This window comes from Ictalurus punctatus, chromosome 20 (genome assembly GCF_001660625.3).
Source record: "Ictalurus punctatus breed USDA103 chromosome 20, Coco_2.0, whole genome shotgun sequence".
NCBI lineage: Eukaryota > Metazoa > Chordata > Actinopteri > Siluriformes > Ictaluridae > Ictalurus > Ictalurus punctatus.
In genome coordinates this window covers 6,193,353-6,219,725 of record NC_030435.2, presented here as the reverse complement: position 1 = coordinate 6,219,725, position 26,373 = coordinate 6,193,353, and the positions used below count along the sequence as shown (strand labels likewise).

At 38.1% G+C, this 26,373-nt stretch overlaps 1 protein-coding gene across 1 annotated transcript; it reads left to right on the top strand.

The window, feature by feature from the left end:
• The first annotated feature begins 1,192 nt into the window (after positions 1-1,192).
• Positions 1,193-26,337, top strand: tgfb1a (transforming growth factor, beta 1a). The gene is made up of 8 exons (XM_017496118.3): positions 1,193-1,720; positions 2,151-3,338; positions 14,907-15,185; positions 15,520-15,597; positions 18,752-18,899; positions 19,030-19,180; positions 23,292-23,402; positions 23,495-26,337. The coding sequence occupies exons 2-8, from the start codon at positions 3,008-3,010 to the stop codon at positions 23,540-23,542; spliced, it is 1,146 nt and encodes a 381-aa protein (XP_017351607.1). The 5' UTR covers positions 1,193-1,720; positions 2,151-3,007; the 3' UTR covers positions 23,543-26,337.
• The last annotated feature ends 36 nt before the right edge of the window (positions 26,338-26,373 follow it).

Below are 26,373 nucleotides of genomic sequence, written 5' to 3'. Positions count from 1 at the left end.
TTGTAATTAGAGACCTTAATTAGACTTAATTAAGACATTTTAATTAGATGGCATACTATAATAACTAATTAATACCAATAATACTAGTGCTAGTTCCTGACAGCAATCTCCAGGTTCTGCATCTTAGATGACACCTTGATTTCCATGTTCAAAAAACAACCTGCATAAAATGCAAGCACGCTCCTATATGACATAAAAGACTTTTATTTTTAGAACCTAATGTTTTGTCAGAATTCACAGTGAGTCATTACTCAGTGTATAGTCAGAGGAAAGTGAAACTGGACTGCCACAATGAGTTGACTGTTGCAGTTTTGCATATGCAAGGCGCTCTGGGAAAACCCTTGGGATGTTGCTACAGGTGAGTCCTGGAAAACAGCCAAAAAAATTTACTGAAAATCAGAAGTTTTCCTGTTAATAATATTCTTAAATGCATCATGTAAGGACATGTTATAGCAAAATGGACATAATTCTATTTTAGCCCTAAAGTGTTAAAATGTTTAAATTACCTGATAAAAACACATTATTAAAAAAGGAATTTAGTCAACAGGAAATAAACGTCAATTTTTTTTCACCATGCTAGTGTTAACATGAACAATGATCGGTCTACAATGAGGCTTGTGTTTAAACGTCCTGAGTGATTTATTTTATTTATTTTTTACCTTTGGTGATGAGACAGAGAATCAAAGTGCAGACTCATTTCCTATTGTAAACTGATAATTCATTAAAATTTGGCAATTATGTTATTTTACTGTAAACAGATAGAAGCTTTAAAAGTGATTTTCCCTTTTCTGGTTGAAAACAAAAGATAAACCTATTTCAGTTGAAGAAATCCTCTAATTTTCGTTTAGTTATATATCCAAATCTGACCATGTGGAGTCTGTTGTTAAAAGAAACACAGGTACATTCAGCAGCAGTCTTTTCACAGCTGAACAGGCCAGGTCTTTGTGGTGGAGCTGCGTCTACCATCATCGCACTTTCAATGTCTCACTTTGGCAGTTTAAAGTGTGGTTAGTTTGACCGACATCAGTGTCGCACAGAGCTTGTTTACCTGTCTGTCCTGTTCTTCTGTGTGCGAGATAGAGATAAAACATTTGGCCTTATTCGTTCTATCATGTCATCACTTTGCTGTGGGCTGTGTACAGAGCAGATGTTTTAGAGTCCGTTATGCTCATTTCCTGGGCGGAGAGCTCTCTGCTGTATTACTGAAGTAACAGGAACAAGAAAAAAGGAAGAGAGAAGATATGAGAGCGAGAGGGATAGCAGTTAGTTAGAGAATCGGAGAGGGACAGCTTTCACAAATCATTCTGTCAACAGATCATTATTTGGTCTGTCATAAAGAGGGGACATCTAAAACAAGAGTGAGCCCTGAGCCTGAAGGAGGTTTAAAGAGTAAGAGAGAACAGAAGAGGAGGTGTGAAAAGTGTCCTCATCAGGGCTTGAAGCATAAAAGTGGACGGGCAGAGAAGGAGGAGAAGAAAAAGAGGAAAAGGGGGAGAGGGAGTGGGAGTGCAACCTGATCCCAGGACTTACACACTGCCGGCAGTGAGAACGCTCGAACTTCAACTACTGGTGTTGCTACTACTGGTGTTGCTGTTTTCATCCAATGTTCATTGTTCTGGGCTGTTTTTCACTTTCGGTTCCAATTCTATTGAGCTTCAAAACCTATTTCTCCAAAGACAATTTGTTTGACTTGTTCATCACTGAGCAGAGAAACTACAAGGTATTTTCCAAAAGAATTTATTTACCTTTGGATTTCCTCACTGCTCAGGTGTGTGTGTGTGTGTGTGTGTGTGTGTGTGTGTGTGTGTGTGTGTGTGTGTGTGTGTGTGTGTGCGCGTATGTGTGAGTGTGTGTGAAACGTGTGTGAAACAACGTGTGTTGCTGTAGACAAGTATGCAGTAGCGTAGTTACAATGAATGACAACTTCTTCAGCAGGTCCTGAATTTATAATCAAGGTATTAAATAACACGTTCTGAACCATGCACTTTAGGTTCTGATGTCTATCTCATTCTGTTGAGCCTTGCATGTTGATCTTACTCTCCAGTTTCACATGCTTAACATTACAGTGATAGGATTACTCACTGTGGCAACTCAGCATTTTTGTTTCTCTTCTCTTTTTTCTTTTCTATTGCTGTCTGAATTGTCTGCAGGCTGTATCAGAGCCATTGGGGGAATCTATCTAGGAAGCAAGGGGTCATCAGATCAAGAGTTTGACTGTAGGACCAGTAAACGAGGGATGTTTTGAGAGGCTTGCTGACAACCTGTCAAGCTGTGAAAAAACAAACAAACAAAAAAACAACAGAACCAATTAAGAAGCATCTAAGAAGCACTAACTAGCACACAGACTTGTCATTGTGTCCATGCAGCAGCCTTTCTCCTGAAAGCAAGAGGTCTTCAGGACAGGGAGAGAAAGACGGGGATTTCAGCCAGACCTGCCGTCTTGAACAAGTACTCCTGTGTGCGTTTGCCAGCACTGAAACCTGTAACTTAGAGAAATACAGAAAGCTACCCAGCTAAGCTCGTGTTTTGAGCAAATTTTTATGTATTCAGTGTTTATTTGTGTTCGAATGTGGCCCTGACATCACATGTGCTCAGACCTTGGGGAGCATTGCCTAGTGTCCACCCTCTGAGTAAGTGTGTGTGGGAGAGACAGCGCGAACAAGAGTGAGACAGATTGGCTCATTTGGCAGGACCTGAAGTGCGAGGGCTAGTCACACACAAGCTCTACACCTTTGAATGTGTACTGTCTGGGTTCAGGAGACAAACAAACTCTGTGTATACTGGGATTCCCCTCCACTAATACACACCAGCATTTATTGACTCCAATTTTACAGGTGCTTTCCATGACTAGCATCATTGTCATCATCATCAACAGCATCAGGAAACATCCCAGCACCTCCAAGCCAATTAGCTACTGATCGTTCCATCTCAGTCACACCTGACGTCAACCTTTACCTGTTGCTTTTCAACTGAGCCGGGTACACTTCAGCACTAGAACTCCATCACCATGAGGCAACTTTGTTTGGCATTAGCCGTTGTTTGCTTGGCATCTGTAGCTGGTGCCATGTCCACCTGCAAGACTCTGGACCTAGAGGTGGCGAAGAGGAAGCGAATCGAAGCCATTCGTGGACAGATCCTCAGTAAGTTGCGCATGGCCATGGAGCCCGAGTCTGAAGAGGATGACCAAGAACAGAGCATCCCAGACAATATCATCTCGCTCTACAACAGCACAGTGGAGACCACCACAGACCAGGAGAGCAAGCTAGTTCCTGCCTCACAGTACCAGGAAGAAGAGGAGTACTTTGGCAAAGAGATGCACAAATTCGACATGACTCACTGTAAGTACCTGAAATTTTGAGTTGAAGCAAATTGAAAAGAATTGATCTGCTGATTCCCCTTAGTGCTTATTTATAGCTAGCGGTAGGAAGCGTCCATTCATATATCCACGCAAGTAGTCCTTAACGAGCACAGTATGAGGAAGTTGTCAAGGGATGTGCACTAGAAATGCTCATTGAACGAAAAAATGGGGAAAGGGCAGTATTTGTGAGTGTTAGAAGGGTAGCTAGGACATCTCAGAACACAATCACACAATTAGAAAAAGCTACTTAAGTAAAAGTAAGCATAGCTGCCTGAGGCATCCTCCATGTCTTCCCTCCATGACTTCCATGATTATTAGCAGTTGGCACCAGACTCATCTTTTCAATGTGATTGGATATGATCGATATGCAGAGTAAACAGTCCAAGAACAGTCAGTGGAGTCAAAACAAGTGGGGGAAAAAATTAACAAGCTAAAATCAAGTAGCGAGCACACTTGAAGGAAAAACAGCAGGGTAATAGTACTGTTACACGACTTAAAGCATACTCAAGTAAAAGTAAATTACAATCATTTTAAACTACCTCATAAAGTACAATTCCTGAGAAAAGTAATGAAAGTAATTGTAATTTATTACTTGGCATGTCTACTTTTCTCAGTTAACCCACACTTGAGTTGAACATATGCCTTATTAGGAACTGATCTATGCTTTACCTAGTGAAAGAGGAAGTTCTTGCATGGCAAAAAATGTGCTAATTTTCACACCAAAAGAAGGCCTAGCCCAGCTGAGCAAATATACTACTATACTGTTTCAGGAGATAAGCATGATATGCCAGAGTAATCCCATTTAGAGCTGTAAATGTAATAAACAGGACTTTGATGACTTGAATATGGATATAAATAGGCTGACACTCTGAACTAGCTGTTTAAAGATACAGCATTGCTGCCATTAAGCAACACATTGCAGTAATTAAATATACAGGTTATTAAGGCATGCATTACTTTAAAATATGTTTTCATTTTTAATTATTTTGGCTAAGTTTCTGAAATGATAATACACAGCGAGGTTGTAGTGAGGTTACTTACAGTACATGATCATCAAATTATTAACCGGCATCTAGGGTTCTTAACTATAATTTATGATCACACAGAATCTCCATGAAGCACTAGTGTAAAATTAGCGAGCTTACATAATGTGGGTTTCTATTTTATCAGTATTTAAGAGAACAAATTTCAGTTTATCTAAGCTGTTTAATATCTTTGGAGTAGTCTTCCATTTTTACATACTATTACCATTCAAATGGCTGGATATAAATATTTCAAATGTTATTAAGATAGAACCTTGTGGGACACCATATGGCACTGTTTTTTTGTTTTGTTTGTTTGTTTGTTTGTTTGTTTGTTTTAGCTCGGAGGAATCTGCGTTTCCTATGTTTTCTAGTCTATGCAAAATGCCATTTTCACTAGGGTCAAAATATACTTACTAATTTGCAAATATACTCAGTAGTCCGAAACCGAAACAACCGTTTGGCTGCAACTGAAATCAGCCAAACAGGTGCTACATTTTATGTTCACCGTGTTCGTTCATTCATCTTCAGTAAATGCTGTAGTCCTGGTCAGGGTTATTATATATTTCTGCATATTTTGGATATAAAGTCAGCTAAGTTGATTACAACCCCAATTCCAAAAAAGTTGGGACACTGTGTAAAATGTAAATAAAAACAGAATGCAACGATTAGCAAATCTTATAAACCCAAATGTTATTCACAATAAAGCATAGACAACATATCAAATGTTTAAAATGTACAATTTTAAGGAAAAAATAAGGTAATTTTGAATTTGATAGCTGCAACACGTCTCAAAAAAGTTGGGATAGAGGCAACAAAAGGCTGGAAAAGTAAGTGTTACTAAAAAGAAACAGCCGGAGGTTAATTGGCAACAGATCAGTAACATGATTGGGTTGCCAATTAACTTTCAGCTGTTTCTTTTTATGAGATTTGCAAATCATTGCATTCTGTTTTTATTTACATTTTATACAGCGTCCAAACTTTTTTGGAATTGGGGTTGTAGAAAATACTACAGGGTGAGTACAAACAAAAATAGTGTCTGGATGGGATTGGCCATACTTAATGTGGGAGAGGACAAGGTTGGTCAAGGTTTCAGGAGGGGCTAGTCAGAATTCCTTTGGCAATGGGCGGGAACTGTATTTAAAGAACAGTTCTGCGCGCACCTCTACTGATTGCTAATGCTAACGCTAATACAAGTTTTTACTCCTAACCAAACCAAAAATCAGGGGAGAACACGAGTGATTAAAACTGCCATGTCATTCCACATACATGACAAGATACAATACACTCACAGATAGAGGTCAAAAGCTTCAGTTAATGTTCACACGCACTTTTGAAGTTGGAAAAATGTTGGGTTTTTTGGTGAGCCTGTACCCACTGTAGTCTCAAATTCCTGTTCTTGGCTGACAGGAGAGGAACCCAATGTGGTTTTCGGCTATTGTAGCAAATGGTCATCAAGGTTTGATGTGTTGTGCATTCTGAGATGCTTTTTGGCTCACCACGGTTGGAAAGAGTGCTTATTTGATTTACTGTAGCCTTCCTGTCAACTGGAACCAATCTGGCCATTCTCTTCTGACCTCTCTTATCAGGAAGGTGTTTCCATCCGGAAAAACAATCACTCACACACACGCACACACACACACACACACACACACACACACACACACAAAGAAAAGTGTGTTTACAGTGCAGTTCTTGTCTATACTTTTAGGTTTATTTACATGAAAAGTGAAAGATATCAGGTTATGTCTGTACATGAATACGATGCCATGAACAACCAGATTATTGGGTTAGAATGCCATTTAGGTGTCTTTACAGGATACTTCTAATTTGGATCGCAGCTTTAATCCGATTTAAGATATCATAGTATGCTGGTTACATGACCACTTCAGTAATGTGGTAAGCGCCCAAATCAGATAAAGATCGGATTATCGGTGTGCGTGTAAACACGCAGAGAAACACATCTTGTTTTGACCTCATGGTAAAGTCAATTCTGCTGTTAGTTGTTTAGTTGTTAATATGCCATAATAATAACAACAAATCTTAAATAGCTTGATTGCATCCATCACATCCAAGATAATGTGTAGCATATCATGAGTCTTTCTTCATCTTCTTCTTTAATATCTGCAGGCAGATGTGTAAGATTAGAACATCAGACCATAGTTAGCACTGGGTTTCTTTTTTCTTTTTTCATGCATGATACCTTAAGAGTATCCATGTCATTGCTGTATTGTTTGTGTTGTTGCTCCCATGTGTCAGATTGCTAATCAGGCTATGTTTAAACAGGCTCAACAGGCTTTTAGCACTGGCTAACATGTCGAGAAAAAAAAACATCTAAACATTAGCTTACTTTGGGCATCTGTTTGTTTAATAGCTTCGGCGGTCCGCATTTGATTTTTTTTTTCTTCTGGGCACTGCAGGCTGCCCTTCTAACTCATGAACCTGCTGTTAGCAATTTAGGTCCATCTGTTGATGGGTAAATAGTCGGTTTTTGAAGCTTGCCACCCGCCTTCTTTTTATCACCGCTCCACGATTCCACTTTAACCACTTCAAACGAAGGTGACATTAACATGAAGCCCTTGATCACAGATGTACAATGGTGAACAAAGGCATGGGAGACAGGGGGATTAGTTCGGGCCCGAACCATTGGCACAGAGGAAAACAGAGGTAATAATTGTTTTGAGAAGATGGAGTGGACATGCAAGATTCCCTCTGCCCTCTTTTTGGTCTCAACTTTTTTTTTTCTTTGGTCCCCTGAGAGAGGGGGCTTCCTGTAATTTGATCACTGGCCACCTTGGGATCTCTCTCTCTCTCTCTCTCTCTCTCTCTCTCTCTCTTGCACTGTGTGTGTGTGTGTGTTTGTGGCAGAGCTGTTTGCCAGGAAGGAAGGTTGGTGGTGCATGCTGTGTGAGTCAGATTTAAACAGTCCCAGTGGGTGCAATGAATTTCCTGCTGACAAGCACTCTCGGGGACAAAACTATCATCTAGCCACTCTAGTTGTTCTTTCTCTGTAGGTTTATATAAGTGTGAGTGTGCTTTGGTGGGGCTGTGGACAAGTGTGTGTGCCCGCACATGTTTGTGTGTGTGTGTCTGTGTGTGTCTGTGTGTGTGTGTGTGTGTGTGTGTGTGTGTGTGTGTGTGTGTGTGTGTGCCCGCGTGTCATGGAGTACTTTAAATTTTGTGCATGATGTGAAAGACTCAGACTCTTGAACCTCTTTATTGAATTAAAGTCATATGAATCTTCACACACAGCTATTACCAAATATGTGTATGATCGCTCGCTCTCTGTCTGTCTCTCTCTCTGTGTCTCTCTCTCTGTCTCTCTCTCTCTCTCTCTCTCTCTCTCTCTCTCTCTCTCTCTCTCTCTCTCTCAGTCTTTCTAACTACCCTGTAGAGGAATTTATTGATGCACACACATGAGAATCTCTGACAGCCAAAGCTATGTTTAGCAGAATTGTTTTAGCCAGAAACGTTCCAGCACTTCCCTAGTATTCACCAGAGGAATAAATGTGCTCCCTTAATAGCCACTTTCACTCCCAAATGCATTTTCATCATTTCTGCTCATTAAATGCAAAGCACCCTCCTGCAGACCTGATTTACTGGCCGCTGTCTCCTGAAAGGTTACATTCCTAAGCGTAAGGCAATTTATAATAGATTCTGTTGAAGAACTGTATATAGCATATTCTCCTTCAGCCTCTCAATTTGCACTCTACTTTCGCAATGTCTTGATATCAGCACACCAGCAAAAGACGAAGAGAAGAATTCATCATCTCAGCAATCCTATAACCTTTACTAACAGCATATTAAATACCACTGTTAAAACCACTTCCTTTCTGCTGTTGATAAGGCAGATTTTTATTTTTGTACAGTTTCCCAGAATGTAAATGGCTTATTTAGTACACTCGATCCAAGCTAGTGCCGTTTAACAGACTTTAAGAGTGGCCTGGTGCTGCATATGTGTAAGAAAGACCTCCTTAAAGGACAATACACAAAAATAGCGATTAGATTCCCTTACCACAGTTGCAAAGATGGCTGGACGTAATATTAGATAGGAGCCTAGAATGACACGCTTTTATGTTTTAACATTTTTTAAAAGTGTTTCAAGTACATATTGCCCAACTGGCTTCCTCTATTACCAAAGATGGTAAAGTTGTAATTCATTCATTCAAACCAAAACCACTACATTTTCAGTTCTGTCACCAGTGCTTTCATGTAATTTGTACCTTAATTGGACAATGAAATGAGCACTTAGTCTATATACTTGTAATTTCTCCTCTAGAGGCATTTTGGAGGGAGGAAAGGATGTTAGAGTAAATAATCCACCTCGTTCACATTCCTTACACTTGCGACTGTATTTCACATGCGCCTTCCCAAGCACAGCTGATGACGTGATGAATTTATCATCAGTGTCAGCAATGTGGGATGAAAAATATCAGTCGAAAAAGGATATTAAATCTTCAAGGGCGTTTCAGTCTGTGTAATCACCCAACATGATAGGCTGTGTTGGAAAGAAATCAGTCCCAGCGTCACTTCTTCATATATCATCCTGTTTATGTTTCTTACCATTAGTGGTGCTGTTGCACTTGGTTTCACCAAAATACAAAATAATCTGCCTTAAAGCATCAAAACTTATATCATCTTTTTTTTTTCTTTTATCTTCCTTATCCCTGTCAACCTTTTTATACAAGCTGCCCCTGCCTAATTGTAGTTGATTGGCCAAGACATGTGAGTGCCTCACACTCACTGCTATATATCTGCCTTACACCTCATGAGTTGGTTTTGGACACGCTGTAGTATCACTTACTGTACTGTCCTTTATAAACATGAACAAAACCTCACTGTGTAACTGAATGTTGTGGCGGCCATCTTGGGGAACTTTAGCGCAATATGTAACGTGATGTTGATGATAATACTGTTATACTTTTAACTTAAATTTGCAAACATGGCCAAAAAATGGTTTTCAAAGGATATTACATATCTTACTAATGCGCTTAAAGCAAGCAAACATGTTTTGCTTATTTGGGGCTGAAATAGTGCACGTTTGATTTTCCTCAAACTGTTCCTTTAAGTGGTTATAGTATGCTTGCTTTAGCCTCCACACATGCCAATGGTCTTAGTATTAAATGCCTATCTGTATAAAAATAGAAGTCAGATTTTGGTATGTTGAAGGGGAGAATGCCACGTGTGTCGGGAATACCATTCCAGAAATGGCATGAAAATGGCCTATGGATATAGCTTTGGAATAAAATGTATATATTTGCATCTATCCATTGATATAAGCAGTTTTATATGGACTAGACCTGAACAAGAGTTTGGCAGGATTGCAAACAAGTGTAAGCCAGTGATCACGTTAACTCAACCCTTAACGTCAAGCAAAGATCAAGTAAAGGAAACTATTTAGAGCGAGGCTGTTCAGATGTCCTTCACATCTCCTCGCAGATTTTTTTTTTCCATATCATGTCATTACCACCGAGAGATTTCGCTGAGCACAGCAAGGGTGTGAGAGCCACCAAGGAGCAACTGAGTTCACAGGAAAGAGAGAGACAGATGGATGGATGAATGGATGGATAGGAGTAGTGTGCTTTGGAGGCTGGTATTTAAGCTTGCTGGAACGTGGCTGCGCCCGTCGGTAATGATAGGCCTGCCATTGTGCCTGTTAGGACAGCTGTCCTGAGCTTACCTGAACGTGTGCCTACACACACACACACACACACACACACACACACACACACACACACACACACACACACACACACACACACATAGACATATACAAACTCCCTCCACCTTCCCACCAACAAAGGATCTCTGTCTTCTCTGATTTTTCCACTCCTGCAAATATATACTGCTCTTTCTCAATTTTAATTTGTTTTTTAAATCACCAAATAGTATGGATCAGTGTTTCCCAACCCAGTCCTCAGGGCACCTCATAGCACATGGTCCACATTTTTGCTTTCTCCCAAAACTGAACACACCTGAACCAGGTATTTAGTGGGAGTGAAATAAAAGAGAAGGAAAATGTGACCTGCGGAAACCTGAGGACTCAGTTTGGAAAGTACGGATATTAACTGCGGACGACATTCAAATTTTTATATACAGTATGCCTTATAATGTTTATGGATTCAGTTGGGATTTTGTCAGCCACACATTTCACGGCATCAGTGAGTCACCCTAAAGTGTAGACGCTAAATAATTTCACCAATTACAGAGGATTCCAATAGCGAGAATTGTGCGTGTTGGGGCAATCTTTATGCATAGAGGATGACTGTTGTGTAATTACCGTATTATGAAGGATAAGGGTGTTGTATGTGGCTGGCCGGTTAATGAAATAAATCACAGTGTGCTGAGTGTGAGCAGTAATCACCCACACACACAGCTACTTGTGATACTCTGACATAAGAGTTTATTATTTTCTTCAAGGGAAATTCCCACTGTATTGAGTGTTAAGATATTATTCCGGCTGTGGAGTGACGTGATGAGTCTTAATCGAGAAGAAAATACTTAAGGGGATTTCAGCAAAGTCAAGAGGATGATGGCGAAGAGAGAATGACAGAATGAAACTGAAAATTAGAAGTAATTTTCCCACAGTAGCATTACTAATGAACCCATTGAAGGATGCTACGTGTGGATCCATCCTGACTCTGATCCTGACTAGGATAAAGCGATTACTGAAAACAAATGAATAACTGTATGACCTGGTCCTATTCCGCATTCCCTGCACAAGTTCCACCTTTCACATTTAAAATTCAGAAGGCTTCTCCTCTATAGAGATGGAAATTAAAAGTTATTTTGAATGCACTTGAATGTCATTTATAAAGGCTAAGACAATGGGTTTGTTGAACATTCACTGATACTTAGTCAGTCCGTACAGGAGTTCACACAGTTGTTGTTTTTTTGTGATTTATTTGAATTGGCGAAATTGCAATTGCGTGAAATTGTTTTTCATTCTTTTGCGGTGATGTTTGTTGGGATCAATGAGGGCTTTGGCTGAATGCATGTTGTGATGACATCACATGACACGTCTTGGCCAAAATTTGCGTAAAATCTGAAGCTCCTGCGAATATTGCAGAGTTTGATTGACTCTGCATTAATTTCCACAAAATCATAGAGGGACTGATTAGTATATAAGAACAAGCACTGAAATTTAATAATGTACAAATATATTAAGCAACAAAAACGTCTTCACACTGGCACATATTATTTGGGAGCTGTCTAATTTTGCACAAGTAACAATTTAGCATAGATTTCCTGCTAACTGAACCTCCTGCTGCTGGTTTCATGTTTTTTTTTTTCTATCTGAACTATTCTGAATATGTTTGATCTTATGTAGAACCACTCACCAGAGCCAATCTGCATTTTATTTCTTAATTATGCTCATTCCATATCCATCCATCCATCTATTTTCCATACCGCTTACCCTACACAGGGTCACTAGGGAGCATCCCAGGGAGCTGGCATGAGGCGGGGGAAACCCTGGGGTGCCAACCCATCAAAGGGCACAATCACACAGACATTTACACACTATGGATGATTTATAAATTCTAATCAGTCTATAGTGCATGTCTTTGGACTGGGGGGGGTTTCTAGTAAACCCAAATCACTGCATAAAAACTGCAATAGGTGCAAAAATGGAAGCGTGTGAAAATCATGTGTATGTTTATGTTCATCTTCCTGAAAGGAGCTCCAATATTGTGACATCCTAGTTTCACAACTGATCTCAAATGATGACAAAGATGATGTGTCTTTAGCAAGTACCGTGACTACTTTGGTATTGCAGCATATCGACATATTAGACGTATGTATGTGTAAGACTTATGGGAACAGAAGTGTATGGACTGTACTGGCTCACTGTCGTGTGTGTGTGTGTGTGTGTGTGTGTGTGTGTGTGTGTGTGTGTGTGTGTGTGTGTGTGTGTGTGTGATTAAGCATTTGGGCGGGCAATTTCAGAGAAAGACAGGCTGGAACAGATATGTGTGTTTGGGGTTTGGTTACGCTAAAGAGTTCTTGCTTCTTTGGGTGCTTTTTTAAAATAAAAATATTTTGCAGTCTTCTGAATCTGAAAATATAGCATGTTATATGTTGACATTATATGTTGTATTCTTGTTCTTCATTATCTCTCTCATCTCTCATTTTGAGATCACATTTATGTCACTATTGTGCACTCTGAAATGTTAACCTGAGCTTCTTTCTTTTTTTTTTTACTCTGAGTGTGCATTCCCATCAGTCCCTTGTGATTATTATGCACACAAAAAGAAAAGTAAAGAAAAGAAGGAAAAAAGTTGACACGTACAGCACATGATGCTCCATGCACAGACCTAATAGTGCCTTGCTTTGGTAAATTACAAGGCCTCAGTAGCAATATATGCACAATTAATTGCAATGGCTGCAATGTTGTACATAACAGTAATATGGCAAATTGCACACTCCACTCAGCAGGTGGCTAGTGTGGACTACGAAGTTCACTGTAGCCTACTATCAGAGTCGGCCCTACAGGTGCCTTTTATTGAGTACCCCGTGCAGCAGGATGTCCACTCCCTCCACCCCACCCTTTCCTAGTAGCTCTTTGTGGTTAATGAGATGTGAGTCAGACACACATTCCTAATTATTTACAGCAGAATGTAAGTCCATACTTGCTGACTTCGAAGCTTTTGGCTGATGCGCTGTGACCTCAACATTAGGGGTGGCCAAACCCAAGAATCTGATCTCAAGATCAAGTGTTGAGAGTTTATTCCTGACACGTTACTTGACCTTGATATAACCATGTTGTATACACAATATCAGACGTCATGTGCTGCCATGATATTAGGCGATTCTTGATCCTGTGTCATAAGACTGTCATAAGACAGGCATATATCGTGTCCTATATGTAATGCCAGATGTCATATGCTGTCATAAGTTGTAATGGGAGTTGACAAAACAGAGAAAAAAAAGTAATGTGTTAAGACTAATATCTCAAAATTTTATATTGATAGAGTCTTGAGACTCTATTATGTGTGTTTAATAAGACTGTCATAACATTTCATTTACTGTATGTAACGCCAAATGTCATATGTTGTCGTAAGTTGTCATGGGAGTTTATAACACAGAACAAGTAATGTAATATTTTGACACTCAATATTGATAGAGCCTTGACCCTGTGTAATTTGTGCGTAATAAGCAGTCCATACAGGATTCTTATGGCAAAAAATGCTTGATTTTGCTGCGTCTTTTTCCAAATTTTTTGATGCCATTTGCCAGTTTTTTGCAGAAAACTAACTGAATTGGTGAATTTGCAATCGCGCAGAATTATTTTGCACAGTCTTTAGCAGTGATGTTTGTTGCTAAATAAGGCATTTTAGCTGTACTGTATGTTCAACGCAAGAGAATCGAAGCGAGCTTTGGTTAAATGCATGTTGTGATGATGTCACATGACACGTCTTGGTCCAAACCTGCGGGAAATCTGTGGTAATTTAGAAAAATTGCACGCTCCTCCAAATATTGCAGAGTTTGCTTGATTTTGTATTCAGTGCAAAATTGTTAAATCCTGGAGGGACTGAATAAGACATAACATGTGATATATGTGATGCCAGATAGACAATCATGTCATATGCGTGATGCCAGATGTCATATGTTGTTATAAATAGTCATGGCAGTTTTAGACACAGGGTCAAGTAACGTGTTAAGATCTCAATATTTATACTTTCTTGAAAATATGGCATAAGACTGACATAACCATGTCATATATCAGTTCCCCTCGGATTTTGTTATTTTGTAACCGCAGAAATGAACGCAAAATCAAACAAACTCCGCAATATTTGGAGGAGCATGCACTTTTTCAAAATTAGATGCATCATGTGATGCCATATAACGCCATACAATGGCATCACAATGAGCATTCAGCCAAAACCCCCTTCAATGCACGTGCATCGAACATGAGTACAACTAAAAGTTCTCAATTACCAACAAAAATCACTCTGAAAAACCATGCAAAACAATTTTGTGCAATTGTAATGTCACCAATTCAAGTAGTTTTCCTCAAAAAACTGCAAAAAAATCAAAAAGCCGCAGCAAAATCAAGCATTTTTGGCAGCAACAATCAAAAAAAAGAACTCAAAAATCCTTTATGGACTGATATACTGTATACTTAATGCTAGATGTCATTTTGTCATAAATTATTATGGTAGTTTATGACATAGGGTCAAGTAATGGGTTAAGAATAAGATCTCGACACTTGATATTGGTAGATTTGTGACCATGTGGCACAAATCTATGAAATAACCATGTCTCATACATATAATGGCAGTCATGGTTTGTCATGACAGTTTATGACATAAAATATAACACTACTATTACTGGTAATGGACATAATAGCTGTTGTAATGTACAATGTCATGATAGCTTATTCTATTCATGTGCTATTTATTAGCATATATTGTTATATGATACTAAATAATACTAATAAGTAACCCATGGGTAGTGTCAGTAAAAATTAATATACCAACAAACTAGCAGTACCTAGTTATTCAGAGTACTTTCTCTTTTTGCAGGGACACCAGAGAACTTCACAGAGCATAAACAGCTGTTCTTTAATGTGGGGGAAATGAAGAAGAGCATCCAGGACTACAGGCAGCTGTCACAGGCCATGCTCAGGCTGCGAGTGAAAGATACTACAATCCAAAGCAGTATGTGGCAGAGACTGGAGATCTACAAAGGTCTGGGCAGTGCAGCAAAATACCTGGGCTTTTATGATATCAATAATGATTTGCTAAACAAATGGATATCCGTCGATGTAACAGCTACGCTCAAAGAGTGGCTCCAGTCTTCCAGTAAGTTATTTCTCAGGTCTAGCATCTTATTAAGCATGAATGTATGAGTTACTGAAGCAAGCAGTGTTAGCAATTTGTGTGAAAATCAGTGTAATTCAGTATCTCTAAAGTAGACATGCAGACTACCAACAACATGCCAAGTCCAAATAGCTTATCCTCTGTCATAGTGACACATTTATTTTGTGGCTGAATTTACATTATGCTATTCAGGGTATCAGGTAATGGTACTTGTGTACACTTTAATAAAAGGCTAAAGGTGACTCTTAAATCATTAGTTCATTTAAAACCTGTGCAATGAATTCCATTTAACATAATAACCATCTCTCTTGGACAGCAAATGAACAAGGATTTGAGCTGAGGCTGCACTGTGGATGTGGGGATCCTGTGGAGAACTTCAAATTTACCATATCAGGTTTGGTCATTTATTTTGCAAGCCAAATGTTTGCACACCACATGGTTTCTGTTTGAAAACAATAAAATGCAGTGTGGCTGGATCCTTCAACAAGGCCCAACGGAAAGGTCTTACTACCATCATGCATGCATTACGTCAATAATTAGGCTAGGTTTTCTAGCTGAAGAGATTTCTTCTTGTCAAACTTTGTATACGTGATATTTGTACAATAACATAAACATGAACATAAACTCTCAGTTGAAACTAAGACCATATTTAGTGATACCAATGCCCAAGGTAAGTCCAAGTACAAATTCTATTAAGTTCAACACAAGTCCAGGCTAATAGAGAAAACATCTCTAGACCTGACCGAAGTCCAAAACCAGACCTTTACGATAATAGCTGTGGCATGATAGTAGAGAACTACCTAGTGGGTGGAAATGGGCAACTGATCAAAATTGGGGTAAAAAGACAATAAAAGGCAGAACAAGGGGCAAAAAGTACCCTATATGGCCAAAAGTATGTGGACACTTGACCATCACACCTATATGAGCTGGTTGGACATCCCATTCGAAAACCATGGGCATTAATATGGCGTCAAAACCATGTCTTTATGGACCTTGCTTTTTGCGCACATGTACACAGTCAAACTGGAACAGGAAACGGCCTTCCCCAAACTGCTGCAACAAATTTAGAAGCATACGATTGTCTAAAGTGTCTTTGTATGCTTTAGCATTAATATTACCCTTCACTGGAATTATGGGGTCCAAACCCTGAAAACAGCCCCAGACCATTATCCCTCCTCCACTTTTGGTAAGTAGCATTCTCCTGGAATCCGCCATTCATCCATCAGACTGCCAGCATGATGTATCACTCCAGAGTCCTGTGACAGCTTTACACCAATCACTATTGTGCATAGTGATCTTAGCCTTGTGTGCCATGGAAACCGTTTTCATGAAGCTCCTTTCCTGACACACAGATCTTGTGCTGATGTTGCATGCAGAGGTAGTTTGGAACTTTCTAGTGAGCAATGCAACAGAGGATAAGCAATATTATGTGCTCTTGTTAGTCTCTGTGGTTTACTGCTTCATGGTTAAGCTGTTGGTGCTCCATTTCACAATAATAACAGTCACAGTTAACCAGGACAGATATATCAGGGCAGAAATTTCACAAACTGATTTGTAGCAAAGGTGGCATGGCTATATGTTTGGTTTGGCTGAAACATCCGAACTCGGAGGGGTGCCCACATACTTTTGGCCTAATAGTGTAATGTCTGGCTGTGGGTCTCTCAGTCAAGGGGCAAAGATTTACTAAGAAATCTGGAAGTGTTAGTAAACAGTAAACTGAACAACTTTTACTTAGATAGAATCTAAGAACTGCTCAGAGGATATGCAAGTACAAAGGCAAAGAGAATTAAAGAATCTTTACATCACATTCAGAAAACAAAATACAAGCATTTGAACAGACACTGTTGTCTTTAATAACTGGGTTTGCAAACATCTGGCACTATTTCAGCTGAATATATACAGTACATACATATGTTTATTATATATCCATGGCAGCAACTGAATTTTTCTATACATACTGAGGAATATAGTGTACATTTCTATTAACAAGAAATAGAATTTATCAAGGACTCAGGATGTAGGGGTGCTTTCAGGAATCCTTGAAATTCAAAACTGCTAAAATAATTATTATATTATTATATATACTGTAGCCCAGTGGCCACCAACCCTCTTCCTTGAGCGCTACCTTTCTGCAGGTTTCATCTCCAACCAAAATCTAACACACCTGTTTTAGTTGAACAAGAACGTCTTAAGGCAATGATTAGATGGTCAGGTGGGCGCAATTATGATTGGAGCTCAAGTCTTCAGGAAGGAAGATCTCCAAGAACAAGGTTGGTGACCACTGCTGTGGATGAACAAATAAGCAATTAGGCTAAAAAAAAATGTAATTGTTAGACAGCATCCATGAGACTCAAGCCTTCAGGACAGAGGAGTTATGCTTTTTCATTTCTCTGTAACATCATAAGCAGCATTTCTGTGTCTCATTAACTTCAAGAGAGAAAAAATAAGTGTTTGGTGAGGTAACCTCTGTATAGTGGTATATCACTACAACATAAGTGATAACAGGAACTAACGCCTATGTTGGGAAACTTTCAAATGTTTTACAAAGGGCCTATACGTCCTTCCATATGTTAATCTAACAGAAAACTTCAACTTCAACAATTTTACAAGTTTCTTTGTTGTATATACACAGTATGTATATACACACACATTGACTATTAGGATACATTATGTGGACTTTAAAACTGTGAATTGTGAGCTATTATAGTAATGATACCTTATTATAATTAGCAGATTAATATAAACCTATCATTTATGTTATAGCTAAAAATAAATAAATAAATTTTTTAAAAAAAGGTCAAATACATAATGCTAACATTAATCAACACCTTCTGATTCCAGAATGGAGCTGTGCTATGGTATAACTATTTTAATCAAAACACGATAACTGTAAAAATATTTGTCTATCATTTGATTATGATGTCATAGCTAACACCACATATGTGCTGCTTAAAATTCCAACACCCCCACTTGTAAAACGCCTTCCCACGTCCCTGGAATTTATTTTTAAAAGGTCAACTACAGAGAATGCTAAATGTGTTGCCAATGAAAATGTCATATGTGATAGTAAGTTAGTATGTTTAATCATTTTTAGCAGAAATATATATATATATATATATATATATATATATATATATATATATATATATATATATATATATATATATATTGTTTTTAAACAGATATTGTTAGATGTAAGGTGAAAAAACATTGGAATAATTACAATATAACATATAATTGCATAGATATAACAGATGTAAAACACATATACAACATAATTCCTTTGTATAACTGTATAACTATTGAGTTATAACAATATAACTCTTTCCTTTGGTACTTCACTTTGTGCCACATGGCAAACCTTACAAAAGTTGGCACACGCAAAAGTACAATCACTTTTGGAACTAAAGAACCCTTTCCAGCCCTAGGAACACATAAGGACTCCTTTTTATCTAAGCGTTTAGCTTTTATTTTTAATATATACCATATGCTTAAGATTAGAGAGACATTGTGCAAAACATTACATGTCTGTATGTGTGTGTTGTCAGGTTTGAATACAGTGAGAGGAGACAAAACTTTTATTGCTGGCTTAATGCCCAAGCCGTACATTCTGGCCATGTCCATGTCTGTTCCTGCTGAGGGCCATAGCACTCAACGCAAGAAGCGATCCCCTGCCACGGAACCAACTTGTGATGAGTGCGTCACTTTCTCTCACCCTAGAACATATAGTTTCCTGCTCTATTACTTTCCAAAAAAAATAATAAAAATGTGAGGTTACCTTCACTTATAAGTTGTATCACATGACCGTATGCTTTTTTTCTGCTAGAAAAACAGAAGCATGCTGCATGCGGAAACTCTACATCGATTTCCGGAAGGATCTCGGCTGGAAGTGGATCCACAAGCCTAAAGGATATTATGCCAACTACTGCATGGGCTCCTGCGCCTACATCTGGAACGCTGAGAACAAATACTCACAGGTAGAATGATATTTCCTCTCCAGGCTCCATGCAGGCTTTTGGTTTTTTGCTTAATTTCCTGTAAAAGTTGATAACATGTGAATGCAAGTATTCATTTTATGAATCGCATATCTAGAGACATGTTTTAAAATAAGTTTCAGTGTTATTAAAAAATATATATTATTTATGCATTTTCATGCATGAGTTCAACATATGTATAGTTTTGACTGTTTGTAGTAGTTTTTCTGATCTGATTGTGGATTTGTGAAGAAGAAGAAAAAACACACACATGCAAATGCATTGCATTTACATACAATCTATCTTTGATAGGGAAATAACTGTGTACTTTTTAGCCAGTGTTCCCTGATGAGCAAGCATTTCCCAGGACAACATTCCAGCATTTTCCTTCTTCCTGCCTTGGTCATTTCCTGAAGTTGTTTCCTGTTGAACATTATGTTGGGGCTGTTCTCGGAAAAAAAAATCTTGTTCTAATGAATTTGTTCTGTAGAAGTACTGTAAAAATGGCTTTAAAACCTAAATGTAATGAACTCAGGGATTTAGTACAAGTACAAATGTTCTGTTAAAAGTGGTAGTATCCAGGCAAAAATGTACTCAAGTGAAAAAAAAGGTTGCTACTTTTAAATGCACTCAAGTCTTAAAAATGAAAGGAAAATTAACAATTAAAAAATTTTACTTGAAATTAACTTATTAGTCATGTTTTCATGTGAAAAATGACTAATGCTACATAGCATGATAATGAATTAATCAGAACTAAAATATCACAGTGATGTTTTTGGTAAATGAGAAGTTTTAGCTGTAGACATGTTTGACGCACGTGAATCAAAGAGGGCTTTGACTTGTCTTGGCCCAAATATTCAGTAATTTATTATTTTTTTTAAATTGCAAGCTCCTCCAAATATTGTGGCATTTGTTTGATTTTGTGTTCATTTCTGCAATCACAAAATCATGAAATCCTGGAGGGACTGATCCTGGAGCTACTGGAAACGATGTTAGTCTAACTTACCATTCGCAAAGAAAACAGGCTTTATGATTAAATCATTTATCCAGTTAATGTTAGCAAATTAGCTAAACTTACCTGAACATGCTTTTTCAAATTAGATGGAGTCCACCTTCTTCAAAGGAGATGCCTCATTTTATAGAAGTATTTGCTTACACCATTATATTGAAACATTTTATTAAGGTAGGACCAGGGGACACTAATCCTCAAGTTCCACACTGCAGTCTAGGGCATTAACTACCTTGAGTACCATGAGAAGGTTAAATTGGTGCAATTCTTGGGAAAAAATAAATAAATAAATAAATAAATAAATAAATAATAAAAAAAACATTCTACACTGATTAACTTAATTGGACGCTGAACTGAAATGCTTGGATATGTAAGTGAGTCCATTTTTTGATTGATACTGTACATATTGTACAGTCATTGGCTGGATGAGAGAAGAAGAGATCTTGCTGATCAGGTCTAAATATTAATGCCAGGAGTGAAATGTATGTTTTTTTCTTGGATATGTAATTAAGTTAGAGGACAAGGATTCAATTCCAATAATACTTATTAAAGTTAAATACATCAAAATAATACTTAATATAGTAATGAAGTAGAATTACTCAATTATTTTCTACCCCTGAATGAACATTTCTTATTTATTGTTATATTCTTATTGCCAAAGTGTTGAACAGGCTCTGGAATGGCGTCCTCACCCAATTTCTAGCAAAAGCTGGTATGCAAACTGACGGTTCTTAATCCTGTATTGAGATGTGAAGAGACATGAGCATTAGAGCACTGCGTTTGTTGAAAGCCACACCAATGAAGCATTCAAGGCATGTTCAATAAATGAGTAATGCAATCCTGTAAACCTGTACATCCTGGGATTCATACCAAAACATATGAAAGCACAGCATGTATATGGTTGACGTGAGGTGTGATGAGAAGGCTGATGGATTGCTTTAGCAAGGTTCAGGGTTTTTTACCTTGTGCCTTCCACTAATATTGGCACCCTTTTAGTCAATACTTTGTGTTACCTCCCTTTGCCAAGATAACAGCTCTGAGTCTTCTCCTATAATACCTGATGAGGTTGGAGAATACATGGCAAGGGATCTGAGACTATTCTTCCATATAGAATCTCTCCAGATCCTTCACATTTCAAGGTCCATGCTGGTGGACTCTCCTTTTCAGTTCACCCCACATATTTTCTATCGTTGTAATATATGGCAGACATATATTTAACAAAGATTTTTAATAAACCTGTGTTTTGTTTGCAATTGTTGTGGGTTTTTTTTTTTTGCAGAAAGAAAATGTAACAAAAGATCAAAAGGTTAAACAATAAAAACTATTTTTCACAGCCTTCTTTGCTCATATTTCCCAAGGGTGCCAATATTAGTGGAGGGTATGTTGTATGTCTACAGACTTAAGTAGAAATTCAGTGTTGTTTTTTTGTACATCCCTAGTGTCTCTGCACTTTATTTAATCTTCATATAGATGTTCATATATAGTTACAGCTGGTTGTGATATTAGATGGGAGGAAAAACCCTAATATCTGTCAATACATGGTATCCCAGCAGTCTCCATACATAGGGGAATATAATTGCCAGCACTACATCTGTTGTGCCTTTGTCAGTGAATATTCATGGACGTCCTCTTCTTGGTTGGTCCGCAACACTTCCAGTCTTTTTGAATATGTTATTATGTTTGGTAACAGTGTCGTGTGTGATGTGCTTGCCATGTTTAAGTCCATCGCAACCTTGCGATAGCTTCCCGATCCAGCTATGAGAATGATTTCCATACGTGATAAATATATTTTTGGGACTTTTGGGACACCCTGTAGGTTGATTGTTCAATATGAGAATGATAGTTTGATTGATGATATGAGAATGAAGCAAAAAATGACACTTAGTCAGCAGCTTCATTCATGATTTCTAATCATCTACTGGGTTCATGCCATTATTCCTTAAACATGGTAAACAGCAAAGCTGTAACCCTTTCATTTAAACAAAAAAACACTACAATTACAGTTCTGTCATTTGTGCTTTTGTGTAAATTTGTCCTTTGGTTGGACAATGTGTTTAATCTGTCTACTTTTAGTTTCCCCTCCAAAGACATTTGGGGGGGGGGGGGGGGTGATAGGTTAAATAATCAACTTTGTTCATGTTCATGTATTTGACATGTGCCTTTTCAGTCAGTGTTGATGACATGGTATGAATGTGTCAGTGAAGTGGGTTGAAAGTATCAGCCCAAATTTCAAAATCTCCTGCCACAACCACCACTGACAGGCTGCATGAATATACAGTCTGAGCTAGAAAGAACTCAGCGCCAGCCTCGCTTCTTCATTCCATTTTAATTAATGGCCACTGGTGGTGCTGTTGCACTTGGTTTCACTAAAAAACAATCCACTCATATGTACAGGATTTCATGGAGGGTTTGTGTGTGTGTGTGTGTGTGTGTGTGTGTGTGTGTGTGTGTGTGTGTGTGTGTGTGTGTGTTGCGGCTAAAAATGTTGGGGGTTTTTTTTTTCAAAATTTGCAATACAATTTGCAGAGATTTTTTTTTATTTTGAAAAATTGCAAACGCCTCCGAATATTGCAGCCTTTGCTTGATTTTGAGTTAATTTCTGTGATCGCAAAATCCTGGAGGGACTGATCCATTTTAGGACATTTGTTCAGAAAAAAAAAATTGTTCTGATGTGGATGCCAAAAATAAACCTTATATTGATGTCTGAGAAGAAGTGAGTACAGTCAGGAAATACTAGAATGACAAACCAGGGGGGTGGAGACAGGACCAGAATAACAAAGGCCCTTTCAGTGTCAATGTAAACAAAAAGTCATGTGGAGGGAAAACAAAACAAGAACTATGCGTGTCATGGTTAAGCAGTATGATTATAATATAATAAACTGTGTTAAAAGGTTACGGAATTTTTATCAAAATTTCAGTATTAATACTCTAATACAAATGCACTTTAAGTTCCTTCTTTACTGCTTCCTTCCTCATGCTTTGCCTTCTGCTGATCTTTCAGTGTCTCACACTCAGGTATACAGTAAATACCCAAATTTGCTAGAACAATGCACTTGCTCAGGCCCTAAACTGTTCTTTGAGGGGTTTTGTTTCCTTGAATTACAGATTTTAGCCCTTTATAAGCACCATAACCCCGGTGCTTCGGCTCAACCTTGCTGTGTACCTCAACTCCTCGAACCTCTTCCAATCATGTATTATGTGGGCAGACAATACAAGGTAAATATCTAATATCCTGATTACATTAATGTGCTTTGACTGAAGTTCTGGGAGTGAAAATGATTATCAGTTGATGTGTCTTTTCTGTTCAGGTGGAGCAGCTGTCCAACATGGTCGTGAAAAGCTGCAAGTGCAGTTAAAGGTTTTGAAGTTCTTTCAACTCGAGCTCTATCCTACACAAACATACACACACACACACACACACACACACACACACACACACACACACACACACACTCACACAGTGCAGAAAGGACTTGAAGATGAGAAGCAGACCAAGTAATGAAAAAGAGCAATGAGTACTTTTAACTTCTGAATTGCTTCCGAATTCTAGTCACGAAAGACGATCTAGTAGACTTCCGTGTACTACAACAACAACAAAAATGCTTTGTTTCATTTTAGTATTCATTTAACTATTGTATTACTATTAATTTATTGTTGCGTAGGTCAAGTTTCATTTTACCTTGTTACATAAACTACATGGCAGTACACTGCTGATTTCTATTTCCATTTGGTGCTGTTGGAAAAAAGAGACACACAACGTTGGAGGACAGTCCGTCCAGTGTTCTGGAGAAAATAAATAAATGAATGTGCTTACCAGCAAATACTGAGATGTTTGCACTAATTCGTGGACACTGAATCCCTAGAGGACAGCAATGATGGACCACAAGGACCTCGTTTTTCAGAAACTACATTTCAAAAATATGGACAGACAGTCACTGATGAGCCTTTGTGTGGCCCCGAGGTATCCCTAACCTCCAGTGATTATTCTGGACAGCTATATGTGAAATCCCCCTACGGGGCTTTAACTTGACTCCTTGACTGAAGGGTTCATTATGCTGTCTATTTTTTTTTTCCTCTTTTTTTGTGGAAGGAAACTATCCTTAATGATGTATATTTTTAAGATGTATATTTTTAAGTCCAATTCTTTAATATTCAATGTATCTAGTGAGCACTTCAAAGTATCAATTAAGATATCTTTATATGAAGAGACATATGGAGGCTCGGGGTTGCACAACTACAATTTTTATTAGTAATTCAAAACGTATTTGGCTAGTCGTCTTTTCCAGGTAAAGTAATAACTGTTTCAGGATATCGCTGTTTCCAGGCTGTTTTATTTGCACAGCATGGAATGCTTCAGACTGCATTTTAATTATCAACCATACGCAATACCAATGATTGGACATTTCCAATGCTTTTAGGCTACATCGTTAAGGATGAAAGTGAATCAATTAGTGCAATACATAGTTCTTAAAACGTGCTTAAAACGTGGATGAAATTGCGTCTCAGCTGAATAATAGAAAATAAGAGCATGCAGTGGAAGCTCCTTAATAGCTTAATAATGGATGGAGGTTGCGATGTCTACAGAAGTGTCTGGATCAGTGGTGTAGTCCTAAACAGGTTTACTATTACCCACTCCCCTGCTGCTCAGTCCCCCCTTTGTTCAGTTGGGAAAAAAAGATAAAATAAGATAAAGGAAATGTGGTGAAAAATAGCTTAATTTAAATGTAGAGTAAAATGAATGATGGGCATTATAAAACAGCTGTAAGGGGGATACAGAGAAAATGCTTTGCTAAAACAGCCATAAGAGGATTCCAGCTCGTGAGCCTTCCAAGAGAAGAAAATACTTTTTTGAATCATTTCATTTCATCGCCTGTCATGTAATAATTTTTTTTGTAAAGCCAGTACTAAAAGTTGTGATAGATATATAAATAAGTCGCGATACAATGCAATATCATAAATCGGTAATGAATAAAACAGCACAAGAGAAAGAGTAAACAGAAGAGGAACAGAAGAGAGTAGAATATTACATACCCCTGAGCACTGAGTATACTTCACGCCTACTGCAAGCACTTTTATTAATTTTACCTGATTGCTTGTCAGGGCCAGGGAAGAGTGGAATTCAAATAAAAATGCATCAATTACAACAAAGAATCGCCATACATACATATGGCCCTGAATACACCACTGGTCTGGATTTTTTTTCCGCCCTGATTAATAGCACCTGAAAATGACCTCTTTTAGCTGTCATGTGCCACTGATCTCTAAACTAGCTGTGTGAGACTGGGTAGTGCAAGGTGTTAATGCAGAAGAAATAAAAAGACTTACTAAGAAGACCCATTGTAGTCTTGTAAAGCTGACTGTAGAATTAACTTCATCTGGTCAGAAATATTTTCACACTAACAAATAAAACATTTAAACATCTTTCCATACTGTTCACAGAGGCGACTAGTCGAATAGTCTATGCAACCCCTAATGGAGAGGCCATCTACTATTTTCCCCAAAACCATTCATCCATGTTTTTTTTTGTTTGTTTGTTTTGTTTTTTGTTTTTGTTTTTTTATACAAGCAGAGCAGGGCCTGTACATGGTCCTTCACTTGTGTTTAATGTGTAAGTCTCTGTTCTTTGTCCAATGGAGAGAGTGAGTTTTGAGTGGGTCTCTCTATTCCGAATTTGGCCTTGATGCGTTGACATGTATAGCAAACATAGCAGGAGTATTTATAGTGGCAGCCTGCTTTCTTTCTCGCTCCCAAATGAAAAGGGTCGGTTGTGGAGTTGGTTTAAGATTGCGGTCCTAACTGTAATACATAATACACATACGCCCTACAAAGCTCAATATTTTGGGACAGAAAGACATTCTGACCTCATGTAGGGGTGAAATATAATATTTTTTGTAGGATGTTTTAGAGCCTTATAGTTTTGTAATTGTCTTATTGTAGAGTTGTTGTTTTTATTGTATTTGTGTGGGGGAAAAAAGATGTTATCTTCTGTGTAATTCTTTCAGTTCATTTCACTTCAAAGGCATGTGGCCATAACTCATACTTCTCACAATGATCATATATCATCTACTGGTTTATATTTGCACCAACTTTATTCCATTATCTTCACACACTGTTGAAATAAACCAAAGATTTATCAGACAGACAACCAGAAGATACAGACTAAAGTTCACATGTTTGTGGTTTCTGT

Bases quoted from the DNA above. Each gene is read 5' to 3' on its own strand.
- tgfb1a (XM_017496118.3), top strand. From the start codon at position 3,008: ATGAGGCAACTTTGTTTGGCATTAGCCGTTGTTTGCTTGGCATCTGTA. The intron at 3,339-14,906 runs GTAAGTACCTGA...CTCTTTTTGCAG, and splicing joins CAAATTCGACATGACTCACT to GGACACCAGAGAACTTCACA. The intron at 15,186-15,519 runs GTAAGTTATTTC...TCTCTTGGACAG, and splicing joins AGAGTGGCTCCAGTCTTCCA to CAAATGAACAAGGATTTGAG.